Source organism: Gavia stellata, chromosome 2, assembly GCF_030936135.1.
Source record: "Gavia stellata isolate bGavSte3 chromosome 2, bGavSte3.hap2, whole genome shotgun sequence".
NCBI classification, from domain to species: Eukaryota; Metazoa; Chordata; class Aves; order Gaviiformes; family Gaviidae; genus Gavia; species Gavia stellata.
The window spans coordinates 77,900,689-77,924,120 of NC_082595.1; the positions used below are offsets into that span (position 1 = coordinate 77,900,689).

General features: G+C 36.1%; 1 protein-coding gene across 1 annotated transcript in view; it reads left to right on the forward strand.

Moving 5' to 3' along the window:
* The window catches only part of COL12A1 (collagen type XII alpha 1 chain), a 100,554-nt gene that overhangs the window by 56,731 nt on the left and 20,391 nt on the right, over positions 1-23,432 (forward strand). The window contains exons 36-54 of the mRNA XM_059835443.1: positions 478-620; positions 2,193-2,322; positions 2,513-2,632; positions 3,277-3,423; positions 4,245-4,361; positions 4,807-4,953; positions 5,425-5,499; positions 6,052-6,191; positions 8,157-8,280; positions 8,483-8,626; positions 10,854-11,018; positions 11,896-11,934; positions 12,028-12,166; positions 14,319-14,461; positions 14,868-14,977; positions 20,215-20,364; positions 21,556-21,633; positions 22,269-22,355; positions 23,237-23,290. Of these exons, the coding sequence (XP_059691426.1) occupies positions 478-620; positions 2,193-2,322; positions 2,513-2,632; positions 3,277-3,423; positions 4,245-4,361; positions 4,807-4,953; positions 5,425-5,499; positions 6,052-6,191; positions 8,157-8,280; positions 8,483-8,626; positions 10,854-11,018; positions 11,896-11,934; positions 12,028-12,166; positions 14,319-14,461; positions 14,868-14,977; positions 20,215-20,364; positions 21,556-21,633; positions 22,269-22,355; positions 23,237-23,290 (2,252 nt within the window). The remainder of the gene's footprint in view (positions 1-477; positions 621-2,192; positions 2,323-2,512; positions 2,633-3,276; positions 3,424-4,244; positions 4,362-4,806; positions 4,954-5,424; positions 5,500-6,051; positions 6,192-8,156; positions 8,281-8,482; positions 8,627-10,853; positions 11,019-11,895; positions 11,935-12,027; positions 12,167-14,318; positions 14,462-14,867; positions 14,978-20,214; positions 20,365-21,555; positions 21,634-22,268; positions 22,356-23,236; positions 23,291-23,432) is intronic.

The following is a 23,432-nucleotide window of genomic DNA, read 5'->3' on the forward strand; positions in this document are numbered from 1 at the left end:
AGAGTGTACCTGTCTAAACCACGAGTCGCCAGCTTTTCTTTTGGAAAATAGCACATCAAGATGGGTAGAATTTGCTGTCAACAGAAAAAAATGTGCTTCACGTTCTGTGTCTTACACGATAATTTTATATGCCAACCTCCCCAGATGTTTGTTCCTTGCTGGAGATGTCTAAACACCAAAACCTCCTTGTTACAACTTAGCTTGTGGGGTCTTGGTTGGCTTATGCTTGGCTTCTTTAAAATTCATTCTAAAAATATTATGTAAAGACACTGTCTATGGCAATAATATGTCACCTCTTCTATTTAAGACCTTCAGGCACTGCTGTATTATCATTGACTAAATCTACCCTTATATGTTTATTCAAGGTTTCAGGGAGGGCCCTTAGCTTTGGCTTCAGGACAGCATTTGAACCAGTGGGAGTGACACTGAACTGGAAGAATCGTGTTCCATACAACCTTCTGTATTTTCTTTCTTTAGTGCCTCGCAGTGGTCCAAGGAATGTGAGAGTGTTTGATGAGACCACAAACAGCCTTTCTGTGCAATGGGACCATGCTGATGGGCCAGTCCAGCAATACAGAATCATTTATTCACCCACTGTGGGAGACCCTATCGATGAATATGTAAGTTCTGTAATTCCTTAGTAAGGACTGAGACATTCTCAGTTGATTCTTTAGGTTACAGAAAAACAAAAGGCTCCTGTTTTACATGTAGTACACCTTGCATGCTCTATGGGTTCTTTGGTCATTGTTGTCAATGCTGAGAAGCCATGGTTTGTATGAAACAGGTTTGGGGTTTTTTTTTCCCAAATCTGCAGAACATATACAGTTTAATGAACCAACTTCTGTATAAAATAATGTTAAATATGTGAGTCACACATTAATCAGAAGGTTCTGAGCAGAACCTGCTTCCTGACATTTAGTTCAAACATTGTGCTACAGTGAATAGTCATCTATCACTTCATACTCTATTCATTATGAAGTCAGTGTGCTAAGATACAGAATAAACATAAGTCTGCATTTTATAAATTGAAGAGAGTTGGCAGACTTTAATAAGAAAGCAATGGTATATTTGATTCAGCATCTGACTTGCTTTTGTAAGGTTCAGTATGAATTGTAAGTGTTTGTGTTTAATTTCCTGCAGCTTAATGATAGCACAAGTTAATCTGATGCTTATAAAATTCTCTGAGTGTTTATAGTAAAGCCAAACTCGAATCCTGTAGAGGTCAATGGCAGAATTCCTACTGACTGCCACCAGCCAAAATGTAACATGTATAGAGCATTATTTAAATGCTATTACTGCTTATATATTACTGTATAGGGCATGCTGAAAATTCAGTGGTTGAAAATTCCCTACTGGACCTGTTAATCAGGACACACATGTTTTTCAACACACATATCTTCTTTGCAGAAAATATTGGACATTTCATAAAAATAGGAAGTCTCAAACAACTGAAAATTTTTATGAAGTAATAATGGAAAATGATGACTGGGACATGCTTTTGAGATAGATACCTCAAGTTACTTTCCGTAGTTTCAGTGCTTTGTGGCCATTTTATGGAGCAGTGACACTTTTTGGATTATACCTACCTTTTCATTAAAAAGGAGCAATAGTGCATGGCTGCACCAGGAAGCTGAGGAGACTGAGGGTTGCATAAACAGGCATGTTTTTACATATCAAAATATTTAGAGCTTCCTTCTCAAAATATTTAGAGCTTCCTTCTCAGGCTGTTGTTTCTGCCAACAAAATGATATCCTAAGATGAGGATAATGAAAAGGTAGAAATGAAACTGATGAGTAGCGTGAATGACTTTGACTTCCATCCCCACTTTAGGAGCTTTTTCCTCTCTTGTTCTGTCTCCAAACACATCATCATGACTTTTTGCTTTCTATGAGGGAACAGTACTGAAATCTTGGTGAGGAACAGCAGCATCTCAGTCTGATATGAGGTTAGGGACTGAAGAGTCAATTTGATTTCTCTTCTCGTGCTGACCACAGTGTTTTATAATTTCAAATAACAAATACTAATAATTGTTTATAGGCTATAACCCTTAAGATATGCTGAATTGCTTTATCTACAGTGGACATAAAAAAAGTGCACCAAGTGTCAAAGCAAATTTTTAGTTCTAGTTACTGTCATTATTGATCAGTTACAGGACTGTGAGTTCGTTTAGCTCTGTTTCTTTTGTGTTCTAGACAACAGTTCCTGGGATAAGAAATAATGTGATACTACAACCACTGCAATCAGATACGCCATATAAAATTACTGTTGTGGCTGTGTACGAAGATGGAGATGGTGGACAACTGACTGGAAATGGCAGAACTGGTAATTAATTTTCATATTGTATATTCTTTTTTAAATTTAAGGCACATATTCCTTGAGCACTCCAACATTGTTAAGGTTTATTTATTGTTAATTATGTCTTTGACATGATCATTACCTGACAGATTTACAATATAAGTTTCTAGACGTTGAAAAGCAGTCAGTAGTCTAATTAGAGTGTTTTTCTTTTTAGTTGGCCTGCTTCCTCCTCAAAATATGTATATAACTGATGAATGGTATACACGATTCAGAGTTTCCTGGGATCCTTCACCATCCCCTGTTCTTGGCTATAAAATTGTATACAAACCTGTGGGTAAGAAAACCTGTTCATTCTGAGTATACCACTTTCAGAATAGTGAGTGGCTAATGGGAGATCAGAATAGAAAACATATGTATCATGAAATGTTTGTGTTAAAGGATTTATTTATTTTCTTTGTTTACTGATTTTGATGGAAGGTTAAATCTTGATAAGATTTTATAAGAAGCACAAACTATCAAATACAGTGCTTCATACATTCAATTACAGACACTGAATTGTATAGGTAAAATTTAATACAGTGACTAGATAAAGTTGTGGATCAGACTTGGTTTTCCTCTCTTTAATACCTCGTTGCCCTTCTGAGGATATGAACTGGTGTATGTGAGATGAGTATTGGACAAGTGTTTAGATACTAATATCCTTCAGAACCTTTGTTTTATGTGACAGTGAAACAATATACATACCTTTCTATACATTAAATTAAACACAAACATTGCACAATAGCTTGTAAAGCTATGTGTATGTTCTGTTTGCAACAGTCTAATATGCTAAAATTTAAGAAATTAGTATGTTTTGCTTTCAAAAAAATGAGATTAACAATTGATGACATGTAAAAGACAGCGGATAGCTTTGTAGCTTACCTAATCATGACTCTTTCCCTCTCTCTGTACTTTCTTAATGCTTCCTTTCAATTCAAGGTTCAAATGAGCCCATGGAGGTTTTTGTGGGAGAAGTGACTTCCTACACCTTGCATAATCTGTCTCCCAGTACTACTTACGATGTGAATGTTTACGCCCAGTATGATTCTGGAATGAGCATACCTTTGACAGATCAAGGCACTACACGTAAGTCAAAATAATTTTGTTGTAGTCATGCTAAATACATATGCTGATCTGAGATAATATTGATTAAGAGAGGATTTTTATGGCTGGTTGTTAGAAAGTCTGAATATCCTCTCATGGAGAATACTTATCATCTGTCCATGATGTAGATCTTAAAAACACTAAGCTTGGGAATAGTAATGGAAATACAGTTTCAAGTAATGATTTGATGATACAAAATTTTAGGAAGCTGAGTAGAAAATTTTATTCAGCTATAGCTGGAGTCAATCTTTAACTGCCTCCAGGGTACTACAGAATCTAACCACACTAAGCAGGTCTAGGCTTTTTGCTACTCTGCCTTTATCTCACAGGAATCTCCAATGATTGGAACTTCAGCTTTTTGGAAGGAGATGATTTTGTTGATGGCCTCAGCTAAGAACTTCTAAAAATTTCTTCAGTTAAGATAAATCAAACATACTGAGTTTTGTTGACTCAGTACATTCTTTTCATACAGCCATATATGTGAGTCAGATTCCAATTTTTGGTAGTTTCTTATTTTATTGAAAACTCAACTCACTTCATATGAAAACTCATAAAACAGGCTGTTACCCAATACGGGAAGGTTATCAGACTTTGGGCTTTTGTAAATAGCTAGGCTAGGATCTCTAGGACATAACAGAAAATGCGGAGATTTGACTAGAACTGCTCTTTCCTTCTGTGACTATTTTAAAAAAATCAACTTCTGGACCAGCACTGCTAATACAATTTTCATTTTGATGTAGTTCATTGAACATCCATCACATACTGTTTTCCAGAGGGCAATCGATCTCTTTCTCTGTTCACAGTATACTTGAATGTCACTGACCTAACAAGTTACAAAGTGGGTTGGGATACTTTCTGTATCCGATGGTCAGCTCATCGGTCAGCAACTTCCTACAGACTGAAGCTAAACCCAGCTGATGGTAAGTGCATTTTATTTTTTGCATTTTCTAGAAATGTAATTGTCTTATTTCATTGACAGCACCACTTATTTGGGATGGTGGCAAGCCTCCACCAGAAGCCATGATGCATCTTGTTGAGCTTTAAAGCTCTGAATATAACCTGTTTTCCTAGAGTGGTGAAAAGCTGCAAAGAGGGAGTGCTGCTTATTGTCAAGTTAACATTCTTTAGTGGGAATCTGCTAGTTACCTGGATTTCACATATACCCTGGAATGTAGTTACTCTCCAGTATGCTCCAGGGTGTGTAATCACCACCTAATCTTGGTCTAGAAAAGCTTTTATAAGACTGTTGTCCCATCTGCTCCAACCTCATCGCAAGAGGTCTCTAATTTCTACACTTATTTGCACACATATTAAAGGGGAAATAGTGGGTTCTAACTTTCTTTCCATTGGGCTTTGTTTTGACAGGTTCCAGAGGACAGGAAATCACAGTACGTGGATCAGAAACAAGCCATTGTTTTACTGGTCTATCACCAGATACAGCATACAATGCTACTGTCTTTGTTCAGACCCCTAACCTTGAGGGACCTCCAGTGTCTATGAGAGAGCATACAGGTGGGTAACAGATACTGTGAACCTCAAGATTTGGCTATAGAACTTGTCTTGTTTCAGCTGTAGAATTTGTCTTGCTCCTGAATGACTTTCAGTATATCTTTTAAATGATCTTTTTTCCTCTTTCTCTCACTGTAATGTCAACTGGATTTTATGAGGGAAGAAAAATTCTCATGCTCTTCTTCAAACCAAGTGTTTGCTAGCACTTGGATGAATAATTGGGATGCATTATGACAGTGCAGTGTTACTCGTGTAAAAGCATTCCTGTTATAATGAAATCATATACCTTTGTTTTAGCAGCAGCTATAATCTCATTACTTTGGTAACATGAGAAATTTTTCCTTGCCAATTATACACTGTTTAGGTTAGTGAGGAAAGATTTGAATCTTTCTGTGTGGTAATATAATACATAATCTAGAGTTCTGAATGAAAGAATTTATATAAAGTAAAAAAAAAAAAATCATTTTATTTCAGTTCTCAAACCTACAGAGGCACCAACTCTACCACCTACACCTCCTCCACCTCCCACAATCCCTCCAGCTCGGGATGGTATGTTTATTTGTAGATTTATTCAGTATTTTTACATAGTTGTTGCACTGCTTCAGGGTTTAATTCTATTTTTCATAAGTTTAAATAGATTTAAAACTAGCACAGCATTTTAGGGAAATGAAGTTTGAGACGGGTTTCCTAATGCCATCCATTTGCTGTTGAGCTTTACTGGACTCCAAAATTTCCTGGTTTAAGACAGCAAGGTGCATACATTTGGGGAAAAAATGATGATATCCTATAGCTCTACAGCAAGTCTGTGAGCCTGGGTCTTATCAGAAAACTTATGTTTTATGGTAGCTGCTCAGAAAAGAAATGTCATTTAAAACATTTGCATATGATTCTTGAGCTCTTCCTAATTTCTTGCACTTTTCTTTGAATATTTTTAATAAATGGTTTTGTGTTGAGCATAAGCCATCTGCCAGGTTGACTGTGCCATAATAGAAGATTGCTGAATATTTGTCATTCTTGAATTTTCAAATTTTGAAGTAATGCTCTTTATTTAACAGTGCTATGAATGACGTGGTTTAAGTGTTCCTTTTCTTGGTCTTTCAGTATGCAGAGGTGCCAAAGCAGACATAGTATTCTTGACCGATGCTTCCTGGAGTATTGGTGATGATAACTTCAACAAAGTAGTGAAATTTGTTTTTAATACAGTAGGAGCCTTTGACTTGATTAATCCTGCTGGAATCCAGGTAGGGTTGTTATTTCCGTTGGGTACATTTTGGAGGGAAACTGAAGATGAAGCTGAATTATTAAAGTTACATCTGATTTTTAATTTCTTTCAGAATGCTGTCATTTTTTTGTATTGGATTGTTGTACGATGCAAGCATACATGTGCACATGTATAATTATTTACAAAGTACATTGGGCATTTTGTAAATACAAAGGGAATCCCATCTATCCTGAGAGGTTACTATTCTGAAAGACAAAAGTTGTAGTGTGTGGGAATCCTTCAAGCAGAGAAACTGGGATTATGTATGGTCAATATATGGTTAATTTTATATTTTTGTTTCTTTGTATAGGGCATCAACAACCGGTGTATTGCCTAGTTGTTATATGCTAGGTTTTGTCTGTGTCATATAAGAAACCTGTTTTGGGGATAGTCTGACTGTTGAGTGAGGGTTACGTTTTAATTTCTCAGTGCAAGAAAGGAGTCTTGTGCATGTAGAGTCCAGCTGGCTTACCATTAGCCTTGTCTGGTTGAGCTGCCTAGGATCCCACTGCAGTAAGTAGGAAGAATCCCTTTGAGATGCACTTCCAGAGGTCTCTTCATCCCATCCTAAAGATAGATAACATGGGTCCACTCCACAGCGGGCATAGTGAAAGTATGAAAAGGTGAAAAGTTAGTCCTCTTAATGAATTAATGAATCTTTGAAGACTGAACAGTAGTAGCTAATGAGGAATAGGCTTTCAGGATTTCTGGGCTGATCATGGTTATGTCAGAGACATTTCCTGTTAGGCTTACTGTAAGCCTTGCACCATTACTGGTTTTCTTCTGCTTATGGGAAGCTGGATGACATCACTGCCTATGTTCCCATAACTATTTGTCTTTCAGTAGGTGAATTGAATAATTTGAGACATGAGAGAGTTTCAAACAAGGCATTTCTGGAGCATTGCAATGACCTGCAGGTGCAATGCATCTTCCTTGGTTAGAAGGCTGAAGGTGTTTTTTTTGTGGAAGAGCGATTTTCCCCAGTAACTATAAAAGGCTATTTACATCGCTCATGAACTGCCTTTCGTCTTCTAGGCATATTTTTAGGTCTTTGATTCCCTACCTTTAACTCTTTAGAAATACTTTTAAGGAAAAGGTACCCCTCATACTTTGCTTTGACTTGGACATTCTTTATCCTTCCTAGCTCTAATCTATGTTGTGTAGTTTTCCTTTTTGTTCATTTGTTTGTTTGTTAATGTCCCTGGTCTAGAGATAGAGAAGGCCTGATATAGGTGACAGAGACATGTAACGGCTAACGTTTAGTAAAATATTGAAGTAACATACCTCTTGAAATGGTGATGTTGCAACAATCTCAGGTTTTAATTGGATATTAATAATTTAAAAAGGGAAATTTACTTCAAGAAATGTGAATATATACATACAGAGAGATGTCTATTCAGCATCAGATTAGTATACTATAATGCAATTTTACAGAATATGTAAAAGGAGAAAAATTAAATATATACATATACAATATTTAAATATAAAGATGATGTCAGAATAAATATTCAGTGATTGTATTCCAGTATTTAAGGCAAAAGAGTACACAATTTCGTATATATCCAACTTTATTAACATTCTATTGCCAAGCTCTTTTTGTATTTCCTAAAAAACCTGGAAGACGTTTTTTAGGTACTGTACATCTGCTCAGAAGCAGAGAATAGGCACTATATATACTGCATCATAGTAATAGCAATAATTTAATCATATGTATTTAAGGTCACATCACATTTCATACAAGGAAGAGAAAGGAAGGTGGTGTGTGTACATTGCTGTGATGATATCTGTGTTTGTAAATATGTATGTATGTGCTTAATCATACACACATGAAAAATTTTTTTCAATTATTTAATGCTTACTAATATCCACAATACATATTTCAATGGAGAAAGTTGGTCTGAACATGGAGGTATGAGACTGAACACTGTGATACATTGCATTTCAGGTTTCATTTGTGCAGTACAGTGATGAGGCAAAATCTGAATTTAAACTGAATACATTTGATGACAAGGCCCAGGCCCTGGGAGCTCTTCAAAATATTCAGTACAGAGGAGGAAATACAAGGACAGGTAATTCTGAGCTGTAATTATATTTCTTGAAGACAAGATGTTTTCAGAAACTGCCTCATTATCCTAATATTGCATGGCTGAAGAATTAGGTATTTATGTTCTTCTGTTTTAGTTGTGTGGCTGTTATCCTTTCAAAGTAAAGTAGGGATTTCTTCTCTTGTGGGTAATATGGCTGACTCCTTGTTCATTGTGCACTTTGCAGGCAAAGCCCTAACATTTATCAAAGAAAAAGTTTTGACTTGGGAGAGTGGCATGAGGCGAGGTGTTCCCAAGGTACTTGTTGTTGTCACAGATGGTCGGTCTCAGGATGAGGTGAGGAAAGCAGCAACAGTCATACAGCACTCTGGTAAGCGATTCACTGTACCTAGCTGTTTTGTTTCCTTATGTGTTAATGCAATTATAAGTGGTGCTTCAATTATCTGGGAATCCTTTACTCATCATTCATGGACTCAGAAACATATTCTGAGTGTTTGGGAGAAACTCAAAACTATTTAAAGAATTAAGACTCCCTGGGCCAGACTTACTTTTTCTTTCTCTAGCCTATTCTCTGGGGAAGGATGTGGCTTCCCAAGGCTTTCAAGTAATTCCTCACGCATATCATTTCATAGACGTGACTTTTGGTTACTTCTTTCTCTCCTTGCTTTGTGGGCCCCAGGGATCATTGTGAAGTGTACTGCATTCTAGTGCTTTTGATCCAATGAGCCTGGTTTTTTGAGCTTTATGTTTACCCGGTATCAACCAGTGGATCTCCAGTTAAAGTAACTGCTCTTGCTGGAGCAGGGTCTGAACTGACTCCTTCATTGCCTTTTGAGCTGAGAAGCATTGCACTTCCTCTTCAGATTTGCTGAATGTGGCTAATGTGAGTCTAATAATCTATTCCTGTCCCCACACCCAGCAATTTTGCATTTCAGTGCATGAATGACCTGGTGTTCTTTTCCCTGAGTAAGGAGATGTTGTACTTCCTTATGGAAATCACTGGCATATAAACCACAAGCGGTCATCTTCTCTGCCTCTGCGATCTGAAGGAATCAGCTCTGTCTAGATGGTTTCTAAAGATGTTTGGCTAACCTATTCATAAAAATCTCTACAGTGTCCCTGGATGATCTGCTTCAGTGCTTAACTACCCTAATAGTTGGAAAGCTTTGCCTCACATTTCACCCAGGTGTTTCTTCAGGCTAATGAAACTATTGTCTTCTTTTCATTTCCCTAGTTCACCAGGAAAGCAACTGATCACTGTCCACTGTAACGGCCTTCATTCTTGAAGCCTGTTGTCATTTCCTCTTTCTGTCTTCTCTTTTCTAGACTAAACAAACCCATTTCCTTCAAACTCCTGTTGATCATGTTTTCCAAACCTCTTATCATTTTTGCTCTCCTCTCTACTTGCTTTGGTTTCTTTGTGTCTTAAATGTCGTGCTCAAAGCTGGACGGAGTATTTCAGCCAAAGCTTCACCAGAATTGGCTACAGAGGAATAATTATCTCCCATTTCTTTTTGAAAAATTAAAAATGTAAATGAAGTTAGCTTTATCATTTGCAATAAATATGAATTCTGCTTTCAGCCTCCAACCAGCATTTCCAATGTCTGTGCAGTTCCTTGTCAATGAAATTTTGTGGGAGATTTTTTCTATATAGTGCTGAATTGTGCAGTGACTTTTTTTTCTTCCTTGTTTTCTGGTATGGCAAAGAGAGGTCAAATTATCACATGGGGGCTTAGGTGGGAGAAGGGAAAGGAAGAAATGAGTCAGAGACAGAATTCTGTAAAGCCTAGAAGAGAGCAGGAAACAAAAACTTGACACAGAAGGCAAGGTTACACTAATACAAGGATTTGAAGAGGAAAATCACCCTGACAAAGAAGGAGATTATGCCTTTACACCTAGTGATATGGTTAAATTCTAGGGTCTGGGTTTTTCTCATTTGACTTAAGCCATCTAACAACTAAATGTTTAGCCTAAGGTCATCATGTAGTCCTTTTATGGCTAGTGAAGAGAGCAACAGAAAGGCACCTACAGACCATGGCTTCTTCTGTCTTGAAATTAACATCTTAGAGAGGTGAGATGAATTGCACTCTGAATCTGCCCATGTCTGTCTGTTGATTATAGAGGAAGACTAGACAACAGGCTTAGACTTGTTGCTAACTTGCAAAGTGAAAATTGGTGAGATGAATACCACCCTAAGAAAGTGAAAGGGAAGCTGAGAAGCATGAAATGCAGGAGGTGGCAACAGATAGAGACCTGGATAACTAATAGTGTGCACAAAGATTTTGGACACAGAACAGATTTGTACATTTTTTATGAAAGAGTGAGAGGAATATGTAGCCAAGGCTATGTGAGATTAGATAATGCCCAACAAAAGTCAATGAAGGAAGGAGGAGAAAGTTTTGAAAGAAATATGCAAAAATCAGTTTAATCCCTCTTGAGCTTTGATAGGGTGAAAGAATGTATGCTCATAATGAAAGCCAGACAAAAGACTAGATAGAGCCTGAGAAATCAATGATAGAGATGGTTTGTGAAATATCGACCTGAAAAATGGTAATGTATGTTTACTACATTTCAAGTAACAACTGTTATTTTTACAGGCTTCAGTGTCTTTGTGGTTGGTGTGGCTGATGTAGATTACAATGAGCTGGCCAAGATTGCCAGCAAGCCCAGTGAGCGTCATGTATTTATTGTTGATGACTTTGATGCCTTTGAAAAGATTCAAGATAACCTCGTCACCTTTGTGTGTGAGACAGCTACCTCAAGTAAGTAGAAGACATAATTTTCCATTTTCCCAAATTAACACATTTGCTTATAGGCTGCTACAGTTGCCATCCCATTTTAAGGTACATAAAAAGAAATGTTCATATATAAAAGTTAGGTTTCATAATAACTGGACGTAGTTTAAGGAGCAAGTTACTTTTTTTGAAATTTTGAAGTAGGTATTATATTTTATGTAATCTTGTCTCATATTTCAAAAGTACTGGTATAACAAAAAGAGAGTAACAGTCAGTGAGAACTACTGCTCTTTAAGAGGAAGTAGAATGATGCCTAATGTGAAATGGGGGACACAACAGGTCTCTTATTTACCACTGGTCTACAGGTCCTAAAGATGCAGCTATAGTGTGTGATGCTGCTTTAAAATTATCTAAATAAAGTTCAGATGTTTACTCAAGTGAAATCCTTCTATGGCAAAAATGAGAAATTCTCAGGCCTGTCATGTGCAACTGTGTACTCCCTAACTGCTTCATCCGCTGGCTCCTGAGGAGCCATATAAATCTGCAGTTTTTCCTTGTGAATATGACAGCTATTATGCAGCCTGACTCATGCCTTAAATATTAATGGAAAGACTGTGTCATTGTGCTCGTTTCTTCTTATGAATTAGACTCTTAAAATATTTGGGGGGTTCATTTGTTATTCCATACAATTTGTCACAGTAGAAATATCCTACTAAAAGCAAAGAGTAAATATTTTAACAGTACATTACCACAGAGCAGAACACAGTATAACAAATGTAACAAAAGTTGGCTGATAAGTAATAATAGCATAATAAAATTTAGCATAATAGTAGCATAATAAAATACATCTTAAATTTCTGTTAGATTTTATAGATTTGAATTATATGTTTTTAATGTCTTTTAGCTTGTCCTCTTATTTACTTGGAGGGATACACTTCACCTGGTAAGTGACTATCTAATATTTTGGCATAGGTTCATTTGTGTCTTTTACAGTTCTACAGTGTTTTTATTTTTTATTTTCTCTCTGGATTTAAAGGTTTCAAGATGCTGGAATCATATAATCTAACAGAGAAGCATTTTGCTTCTGTACAAGGTGTATCACTGGAATCAGGCTCTTTCCCAAGCTATGTAGCATATAGACTCCACAAAAATGCCTTTGTCAGCCAGCCGATACGGTAAGTAAACCTGAAAGACTCATATTTAGGGCAAGCAGGTGAGGAAGGATTAATACAGTTTATAGATGATAGCATTAGTATCTTATGGAAGATGCATTTATTTGATGTTCTTTTTACTGAACTCCAAGAAATATACTCCAAAAAGCATCTATCATTGTTCTAATTAAATGCTAATCTCTTTCTTCTGTTGCGATCTGTTCAATATTAATCCAGTTGCTTATTGTTCTTTTTTGGAGATTATGCTTCTTGCATATAATGCACAGTTTGTCCTTAGGCAGTTGAACAACAGCCTTCTTAGTATGATAAGCTCCACATTGCCAGAGGGAAATGGTTTCAATATGGAGGGAAAAGCACCACTTTATGCAGGGGCATCATTCATACTTCAGTAGGCAGCACATTGACGCCATTGACTTAGAGTAGTTTCTCCTCTACTTGAGTTGCTATATTTGGCAAATGGAGTGGAGTTTTCAAGGGCCTGTGGTCTTAGAGCTTGGTTATGGAGGGGTAATATGTGGTCATTCTTTCCAACATTTTTTCACAAAAAAAAAAAAAAAAGATGACTTAGTTAGCGGTTAGTTTTACTAAGACGAGAACAGTACCTCTCTCTCTTTCTTTTTACATTTGTTCCTCTGCCATCTGTTTAAGTAAGTTTCAAAAAAATCATGAGTCAGAGGAGATGCCTAAAGATAGCTCATTATTCCTATTAAGTTTAAGGAAATTTAATCTTCTTTTCATACAAGCCTTTGAAATGTTCTGCAATCCTGCCAGACTGGGTAAAGATTGGATCACAGGCACAAGAGCTGAGAAGAAATGAAGAAATAATTTCTTTTTGCCAGCCTTTTCAGTTCACAACTTTAAAAGTGGAGGACTTGAGGACTTTTTGAATTCATTGACATGCCATTATAGCTATGGGGGTCATAAGTCTCTGACAGCCTGCATTTTTACGATCTAGGGAAGTACAGATAATCCCAGTTTTGCAACTCTCTTACATTAAGATAAACCTCGCATTTAGTGGGATAAGATGATAAAAAGACAATACAAAGACAGACTTCCTATTTATTTTATTTTTTAAAGAATGTTGTGATACATAGTCTGTTGTCTGCTCTAAGAGGTGGAGTAGACTTGCCAGAGTATTCTGGGCACTTATCTTTCATATCAAGCCAGAAAATAAAACTCACTTTAGACCGAGTCAGCAAAACAATAAAAGAATCCTGATCCTGGTGACATAGTTTCCATATCTGAGATAACTTGGTATCCGAGTTATAAATAGTGTTGCCATATCTACTTTAATATTTTCATTCTTGCACTGTGCGGTGTGGTGTTGTTGACTTAGTGATACGGCTATTATTGCAGAGTGTCCATAATTGTATGGGTACATAAGCTTTGCCTAAAATACAGAGCAGGTCCTCTCTTCTTTTTAAGATTTCTGTGTTTATGTTCAAACATAAGGGAGGCCAAATCCCCTTCTCAGTTCCATTATAATGGTTAAGGAGAAGCAGAAGCTACCTCCTTTTTTACAGTTCCCTTCCTGCATTCCCTTCCCCTTCAGAAAATGCTGGAGGCCATTTAATGCATGATTTTATTTACTTTTGGCTTTCTGCTTTTTTAATGTCTAACAGTCTGAACATCACAAGTCTAAACCTCATCCACTGATGAATGAGGTGGAGCCCAAATACATCACCAATTGCAGAGAGTACATTAAATATCTCCTTCTTTGTATCTGTGCCTGAAGGACAGCAATAGTTAAGTGCTGTTTTCTGTTGCCTGTCTAAAACCATATGAAAAAAGAATAAAGCTGCAGTACTTTTTTTCTGTTCTTATCATCAAGGAATTTAAAATATGTGTAGTTTATACAGAATCTTGCCACAGGAGTACATATCCAAGAGTTCTTGGTCATATTCTGGCTTCCTCCATAACCATCGTGCCTGGATCAATTGAAGACAGGCTGTGAGTTCATCTTAACAAATCACATAGTGTTTTTTATCACAAAGTTCTTTTCTATTTGAGAGGGTAGTTAAAATGCTCAGTTCCATTAAACACTGTGGTTTCCCTGTTACTCTGATGTCTTTTCTTTGAAAAAGAGCAAATGATGAAGATCTTACTGTCCTCATGTATTTCTATGTGAAATAATGTCTTCATATTGTCTTAACAGGGAGATTCATCCAGAGGGATTGCCACAGGCGTACACCATCATTCTGTTATTCCGTCTTCTGCCTGAATCCCCCAATGAGCCTTTTGCAATTTGGCAGATTACAGACAGAGATTACAAACCACAAGTTGGAGTTGTGCTTGATCGTAAGAATGATTACACTTATTGCATAGAGAATTTATACATTACATTAATTTGCATGCATTCTTCCCAAATACTTCCAAACCCAAAGCATTCCTACATTGTAAAAGGATTATATATTTTTAGTTCTAAGAGATTTTTTTTTTTTTACTTTGTACATAACTTATTTTTTTCAATTAAGAATAATTCAACTAAGCTGCGTTTTCAACTTTGGTATTACCTCTAAAATAAAGGAAAATACATCTATATACTTATGGGTCAGTAAGACCGTTTATAATCTGTGTTTACCCAATTGAGTGGTATAATACATTTTATCTAGAAATGTATCTTGGATTTTATCTAGAAATGTATCTAGAATGGCGGTTTCAGTAGTACATATGAAATGAAATGTATTCTTTTCATTTATTGCAGCTGCCAGCAAAGTGCTGTCATTCTTTAACAAGGATACAAGGGGAGAGGTTCAAACTGTAACTTTTGATAATGATGAAGTAAAGAAAATCTTTTATGGAAGCTTCCATAAGGTAAAGGATTGAAATTATGAATGTTGCTTTCTGAAGTGCTGTTCTTTGAAACAAAAGACAAGCAAGCAGAAGTCACTGTCAGTTATATCCGGTCTTTGTATAGTACTGTAAATTGACGTAGGGACTTACGGATCATGTAAAACAAGATCTCTGAAGTTATAGGTCTTCTTTGAACCAATGTAAGAGATTTGTCAAGATCGTGTCAAGAATTTGTCAAGATTGTGCACGTGGAGGGATATAACTGAACAAGATATTATAGCCTGATTCCTGGCACATGAAAGAGGAAAAATAAAAAATAAACTGAAAAAAAAGGAAAGGAATTTGTGTTGAGAAAAGATTGAGGGGCAGTGTAATGATTTGAAATCATTCAGAGAAGAGGAAGATATAGCCGCAGAAAGTAAGTAGCTATTGACTTATAGACAAATGCAGGAAACCAATTTTGGGAGGTGAATAGCATATTGAGTAAGATTCATATGTTTAACAAACATAATACATGCATATGTGTATATTTTGTATGTATGAATGTGTATTGGTATATTTTTGGCTTCAATTCACTGGGCCTAAAATATTCCAAAGTAATGTTAGCTGAGGAAGCAACAATAATGAGAGAGAGCCCATAAAAGGCTGTATAATCTATTTGTGATTTAGAATGAAACTCATGTTTTTTGAATTGTCAAAATGGCTAGTGAAATCCTTACATGTTACTGCATCTGCCTTCAATTGTTATAGTTTTGTGCTTGCTTTTCTAATTTCATGCACTGAATTATGAAAACTTGATCCTGCCAGACTTCCTTCCCTCTAGTCATCAGGAACTGTTTGACTCAGGCTACAACACAGACTCAGGCTAAAACACAATTTAAAAAATATTTTCTTGCTGTGTTAAGTATATATGTTTAGGGCAAGAAAGTGAGTTGCAATTGCAACATTTTTGGTCAGCTGAAATGCACATTCTCATGTTTTCTTTCATCTCCCTTCTGTTTAGTTTTGTTTAGTTTTCTTCTGATGACTAAATATGGCTGCAGTATAACATTTGTTTTTTTTGTGATACCCTCTCCTGTATGACTAGTCACTAACAGCATTCCTTTGAGGATACTGATAAGAGGTTGCCTCTGTCAACTTGCTGATACTGGACGCCACATTGTCAACCTAGTTCTGCTAGGCTGAAAGCAGGGAAAGATAGCTGGTGCCAGCATTATAATGTTTTGTGACTTCATCTGTTTAAGACACGGATGACTACGAAAGTCATACAGTACTAGAAAACTATTGGTTTCTGCAGAATTTGACAGAGGATAATTTCCCAAACTGCTTCTATGTTATAGCCAATTATTCTTGTGTTTATAATGTATTTAATGGCTAATTATTTTTGCATATATGAAGAAATGTTTATGTCATTGACTTTGTAACGGATACTTATGAGTAGGCTTGGATCACACCTGCAGTATGCAGCCTCTATTTTGTCCTTGGCATTTGGCTTTTTGCCTTTTTTTCTGATAGCTTAGTAGAATAACTGAATTTTAAGGAAATGTGTTAATTTACTGGAGTGAGAAAAACTGCCAGTAAAGGCTAGGATAGATACTGTTTTGGTTAAGTTGTAAAAGTTGAGTCATCACCCAGAAGTACTGTTAAGACACAGAACAGCATGTAGCATGCCTCATTTTAGGTATCAGTGTGAGAGTTGAGACTTCCCTTCTCCAGGCCAGTGGTGTGAAGGGAAGAAGTGAAGTACTACATGCTGTACTGCCAGCAGTCTGTTTTAAGTGTCTGCTGCTAATTTCATTGATGTTCAGAGTCATATTTTTCCTTGTAGTTCCTCTAAATGTGATAGAGCTGAGCAGAACTATTTGACAGCACTTACAGTGAAGCTCTGCTCATTTTTCAGAGCAAATGGGGAACAACCTGCAACCCCAGCAATACTAGCAGTTATATATAACTGTTTATTACACTTGCTGGTGAAAACAATTACAGGGAAAATAAAAATCCAGAATTTTGTATTATTTTAATAGTTAGATACACTCATATATGCGAACAAAAAGCAATCCTAAGATGCCGAACAATGTACAGGGTTAACAGCCATTTGCAAATTATCTTAAAGCTCTGGAAATGCGCATTCTTGCCTTTGAGACTATTTCTTAAGCAAAAATGTATCAGTTATTTATGCACTGTGTCATTCCCCTTCTCTTTTTCCCAGAAAGGAATCAAAAGTTCAGATTTTGATAGTATTGAAAGTAACTGGAGTAGCCTTGGTTTAAAGAGCTGTATTTGAGATTTTTCACCATGTAACTGAGCTGACTCCTCTGGATCCTCTCTAGGAAGATTACTGAGATTGCTATATGAGTGAGGTTGTTAATGATAGCACATGGGATTCTCCAACTCTGTACTGGGAAAGCCTTATGTATCAGCCATGTTGATTAGCTCCTAATAAAGAATAGGAGTAGTTTCAGCTGGATGAAGGAAGGAAAGTAGGATTAACACATTTCAGAAGGTACTTTTGCAATTTCTCCTACCATCCAGTTTCAAAGAAATGACAAATCTTTAGAATGCAAGAAGATGTTTTCCAAAATATCAAACATTTTTGTGGTTTTCATTCGATGACTTACTGGCTCGTTCAGTGAAGCACAGTTAACTACACCTAACTGTGCAGGGAAATTTACTCTTGCATATTTGAACACTTTGTGTAGCATAGCTATGGTGAAAGCTGTTGAAACTGGCAAGTCCCATAGGAAAAATCCTGACTGCCTGAGACAGTCATTAAATTTATAACTGAATGTTTTGTAGAGACAGATGACTTCTACTTTCTTATTCTTACCATGCTAGACTTCCTTTTAGATAGCAGTTTTGTAGTAGTTAGCCACAGGAAATTTGATAATGAGTGTATGTCTTCCTGCTGATGTACATATGGGATAATAGTTTGCTTAGCTTATTGATGTGGTTTATTTAGCAGTAGATCAGAACACCATCAAACTTTACCTTAGAAGGGGTCCAGAGAGAAAGATTAAAGTATATTTTCTTAAAACCTCAGTGCTTTCTGGCACTGGAAATGGTCAGAAGTGATGCTTTATGGTGGTGTGTTAGAAATTGAAAAGAATGTTTCTGTTAACATTTTGTTGAAAACAAAATGTAGCAGGATTAAATACAGAGATGTTTTATTTACTGTAAACACTAGATGAATATATTTTTATTAGATTTATGCCTGGGCCATGAGATTCAGGATGGAATTCAGCACTGGAGTTATATCAGCAGTTAGCTGATGGAGTCAATGACTTGGGGGAGCTCTGCTTATTTTTGACTGCTGGGATTGCTGCTTCTTTGAATAGATAGATGATGCTCAGCAGTCATTGCTGTTTGAACATTTTCAAATTGATGGTCTCATTCAGCATTCTGATGTAGATTCACATCTCCTAAGTTTTGTGTGCAAATGAAAATGTAGTAATATGCATTTGCTATGCAGATGTCATTTACTTTATTTAATTTGTGACAAATACTTAACATTCCAGCAAGAAGGACTTGAATGTTAGGTACCTTTCAGAATTAGTAAATCATATCTGTGATGAGTTTAAACTGTTTGATGCATTAGTTAACCTGTAAAATTTAGTCATATAATCAAATGACTGAGTATATGATGTATAAATGATAATGAATTTAAAGTTTTGGCATGGTGCTTATTTTACTTTGTGGAAGGTTTGGCATGTAATACCAAAATATACTTTGGACACACTCAGTTATCTTTCCACTATTTTTTTTATTTGGTTAATGAACAATGCTGGGAATGTTAATTAGAAAAACACTTGCATACACAGCACTGAGAATTAAACTGTGATGCCAACTGAATTTCAGATGACAAAAAATGAGGGCAGTTTCAAAAGTCTTAATTCCAGTTATATAAAGCATAAGCACATAATGTTTAAAGAGTTTTAGATAAGCTATGATGATGCCTTGGAGATGACTCCACATGGGAAAATATTTAATATGGAAAAAAAGAACAAATTCTCAGGAGATTGTTCAGGCACTTGTTGACTCAGGACATTTAAGGGAATCTCTGTTTCAACTTTATGCCAATTTTTTTAAGCAGTCATCAAATAGCAGTATGTTTCTGAAGGGTTATGTACTGTGATAACAGAAGCTTTAAAACATAAATACATATTTCAAGGTTTCTTTACTGCTGCTGCTGATCTTACTGTGTTGATATTTTAACAATTACATAGATGTTATAATGTTGTATACAAAATACATGCAGTATGTAAGGTATATAAAGCCACTGAAACCTTTCTCTTGCCTTAAGATGTTCTTCCACCCACTGCATATCAGATTTACTGAAATGTCAGGCCCTTGTTTCTTTCTTGGAGACTCCTGAATGTCTTCTCTTTTCACAGATATGTAGGAAATTCACTGGTATAACATTTGCCATATGTACTATGAATTTTTTGAATGGTAACCTTTGCTTCAATTTTGTTTGTTCTTCTGTTTAGGGTTTACTGTGTTTTCCCCAAACACTTCATTCTCTTCTCCTGGTAAACATACTCTCCCTTTGTTACAGTCATTCTTTCCTCCTTCCTAAGTTTCCCTTATTTCAGATAATTAATCTCTTCCTCTTCTTCCCTGTTTCCCCTTATTTTGGCATATGTTTTTGTAGCCAAATTTCTCTCATGGAAATTTCTCTCTTGCATCTTCCATTATTTTGTCTTTTTCTGGGCAGGCTTCTCTGCTTACTTCCTGTATATCAATGCAATTAATGCTTCTGGTTGAGTCATCTGTGGAAACTGAACCCTGGATCTTTGGATCTGAAACAATCTACTCTCTAAACTACAGACAGAGTCTATTAGCCAGTGGGCAGTCACAGACTCGTAAACCTCTTGTGTGGTCCCAGCCATCAGAAGAGGACAAGAAGAGCTTATATTTACTTCCTCTCAAAAATTCTTTTTATTTTTTACTTTTATGCCATCTTAAATCAATTTTCAGGCAAGCTTTTTAAAAAAGATTATTGTAGTTCAGCTGTTATATTAAATAGTACTACTTAGCTGTGCTTGTGTATTCGTCTTACTGACTTTCAACACATTTTAAAGAGGTTACTAATGTCACAGACTTTCCTTGAGTTTGAATTTTTCCACCATTTGAAAGTAAAGCAGGATTACTATGAAGAAAATTTATAACAGTATTACCTAAACAGTGAAATACTGTTAAAATAGTAAAATAAATATGCCTATGTGCTTTTTCTAAATATTACATTAAACTTTTTTCAGGTCCATATTGTTGTAACTTCATCAAATGTTAAGATTTACATTGACTGCAGTGAAATACTGGAAAAACCAATTAAGGAGGCTGGGAACATCACAACTGATGGCTATGAAATACTTGGGAAGCTTCTGAAAGGTGACCGGAGATCAGCAACAGTAAGCAATAAACTTTAATCCATCCATTAATTCAAGCCCTTGAAATTTTCTGAGGAAAGAGATTAGAGATTAAGGATTGCTAAGAAATCAGTATTGCACCTAAAGCTTTCAAGTGTCTGTACTGCAAGACCCAATATACTTAAGTGAGAAGTTTGGTCTTGATAGCTTCTCATTCTAGCAGAATTGCAAAACAAAAATCTAATAGCTGAAAGTTGTAGTCACGTAAATTCAAGCAAGGGCAGAAAGGGTTTTTCTTTTAATAGGGAGAGCAGTTAATAATTGGAACCGTTTACTGTGGATTGTCTATCACTGGAAATCTTTAAATGAAGATTCTTTTGTTTTTCTAAAAGACATTCTCTAATGAACAGGTTTTAATTCTGGCAAGTCCTATGGTCTGTCTTGTACTGGGTGATCAGAGTGATCCCCACGGGCTTTATGATCTATAAACCTATAATGAAAAAGTGGCTGCTGCTATGAAGGGCACGTCAATTATTTTGATGGATTAACTATACTTAATATGTAATCAGTGCTATTACCTGGGCTTCATATTAGAAGATTTAAGGCTGCAATCTGACTTGTGTGCAAACCCTAACACTGGAAGAAGATTCTTGATGCTCACCACCAAATGTTTGGTTGCATTTATCAAACTACATGATCATAGCTATTGGGGTGAAAAAGAGAGAGGAAACTGCTTTTACCGTAGTCTACCTAAGGTCCCCACTTCAGCCTTTCTGCAGAACTTTTCCCCACTAATGTCAGTGAAAAGTTCCATACGTGAATTTGAATTAATATGTGACCCAAGGACTGCAGTCCCTAGAGTTGGTCCAAAAGTTTTTCAGCCAGATTTCATGCTGAAGTGCAGAGGCACTCAGGTGATGTAGAAGTTTATTGGTGTTTTTAATTAAGTATTGCAAAATATTTCTTGAGTCGCTTTATTTGGTTACCTTTTGCCCCAGAACAAGAACAAGCATCAGTGGTTGCAGTTCTTGTAGCTTTATGTAGGCTTGGTTTTCCATTTTTTATTATTTTAAAATCATTTTTCTTTGACACTTCAAAGAAAGAAATGAAAGTCTGAATGATCTTAACTACATTAGAAATAAATCATTCGAGGAGTCATTTTTAATGAAAATGCCAATAGATTTTGTAAATAACATCTCTAGTATCTTTCAAGAGTCCTCCTTTCTTTTACAGTTAGAAATCCAGAATTTTGACATTGTATGCAGTCCAGTTTGGACTAGCAGAGACAGATGCTGTGATCTTCCTTCTATGGTAAGTATAAATGAACCAGAGGCTATTCAGAAAATCATTATTAATAGCAAATTTAATAATATCAATATTAGCCTGGTATTATACCTTGTACAGACAACATATCTAAATCACAGTTTTCAGAGCAGCCAGTGAACAACACTACATTTCAGAGTTCTGTGTCTGAGGGAGAAAAATTGTAATGTGCTAGAACTGAGTCCCTTAGGAATGGTGGAAAAAATGTCAGTTATATTTTGTATTTCAGTGATATTTAAGATCCTAGGTATTATGAAAGGAATAGCTATATTATTTTTTTATTTGATCTGTTCTTAGATTGGCATTCAAAAAGTAACTAGTTTATTCTTAGTCAGTGCAACCTGATTGTTTAACAGATATAAATATTAGAACAACAGAAATTGCGTATGAATTTGATTTTCCCTGTGCCTCTGTTGCTAGTGTACTGTATAGCTCACAGAGAAAATTTGCTAAAAATATCAAAGGTACTCTAGAAATATTTGGAAACCACTGTTTAGCTGTGAGTTTTGCTTGTACTTGAAAACAGGATAAAAGAAAATCTTGCTGTTATTGTTGTAGAAAAGTGTGCTGCCACCAAGTACTTTTCTTTAAAAGGACATTAATAGTTGTGATTGAATTTTCAGAGAGATGAAGCAAAATGCCCAGCTCTTCCAAATGCTTGTACCTGTACTCAAGACAGCGTGGGACCTCCAGGACCCCCTGGACCAGCTGTAAGGAACTATTCACAATAGAGAGATTTTCTGATTTTTAAATTTATGGAAGTAGAGAGAGATTTTCTGATTTTTAAATTTATGGAAGTAGTTTTGTGTTGATTTGTGGTTTTGTGAAACAAAGTTCAGTCATAACATCATGATAATCTGTTCCCCTTTCATCTTAGTTTAAAACACAGTTGGGCAGCTCCTACCACCTCTATTCGTTTATATAATAATCCTTTTCCCATACTTCCAATGTGATCACTGTGAATAGCTCCTTATTGTGTGATAGGTTGAAAGAATCTGGCCCAATCTCAGCCATCTTGCACTTCATGTACAAGATCTTTTTAATGGACTGTGCAAATATTTTTCCTAAATACAGAGTCAGGATTTCACTCCAAGGAAACATTCTTTACTCTGTCAGGGAAATTAGTTACTCTCTTTTTTATATGGAGAGGTAGTAATCTATGGAATGGATATGCTCCTACCACTTGCTTTGAATATAAGGGAATTATACTCAGCCCGGTAGTCCTTCTACTTTGAAGTTATCAACAAATGCTGCATGAGGAATCTGAAGCTCAGCTGAGATTTCTGGCAGTCTACCAGAGAAGTATCCAGAGACTTGGATGGATATAAATTGAAGAAGTTTATATCTGCAGAGACAAAAATGACAATAGTTTTTCATGGGCTGAACTGGCAAGGCTGAAGCTGATGCGGTTTACCTGAGTTTCTGATGCATCTTTTATTCTAGTACTCTTTTTAGCAGTGTGGTCTATACACTTCAAAACTTTGGGCTTTCACATAAGAGTTTGATAAAGAGGATTCATACCGCACAACAGTATCATGTACACTAGCTTTCCCTGTATGAAACACGTTTTCTTTCTGAATATTCAATTTAGGGTGGCCCAGGCGCTAAAGGTCCCAGAGGTGAAAGGGGTTTGACTGGATCATCTGTAAGTATCTTTCTGGAATGCATCTGTAATGTTGATACATGCTTACCTGTATGAAAATTTGTATGCTTAGTTCTATGCTGAGCTAAGAATGGAGATTAAAAATTTAATTGGAAAATTAATTGGAAGATTAAAAATTTAATTG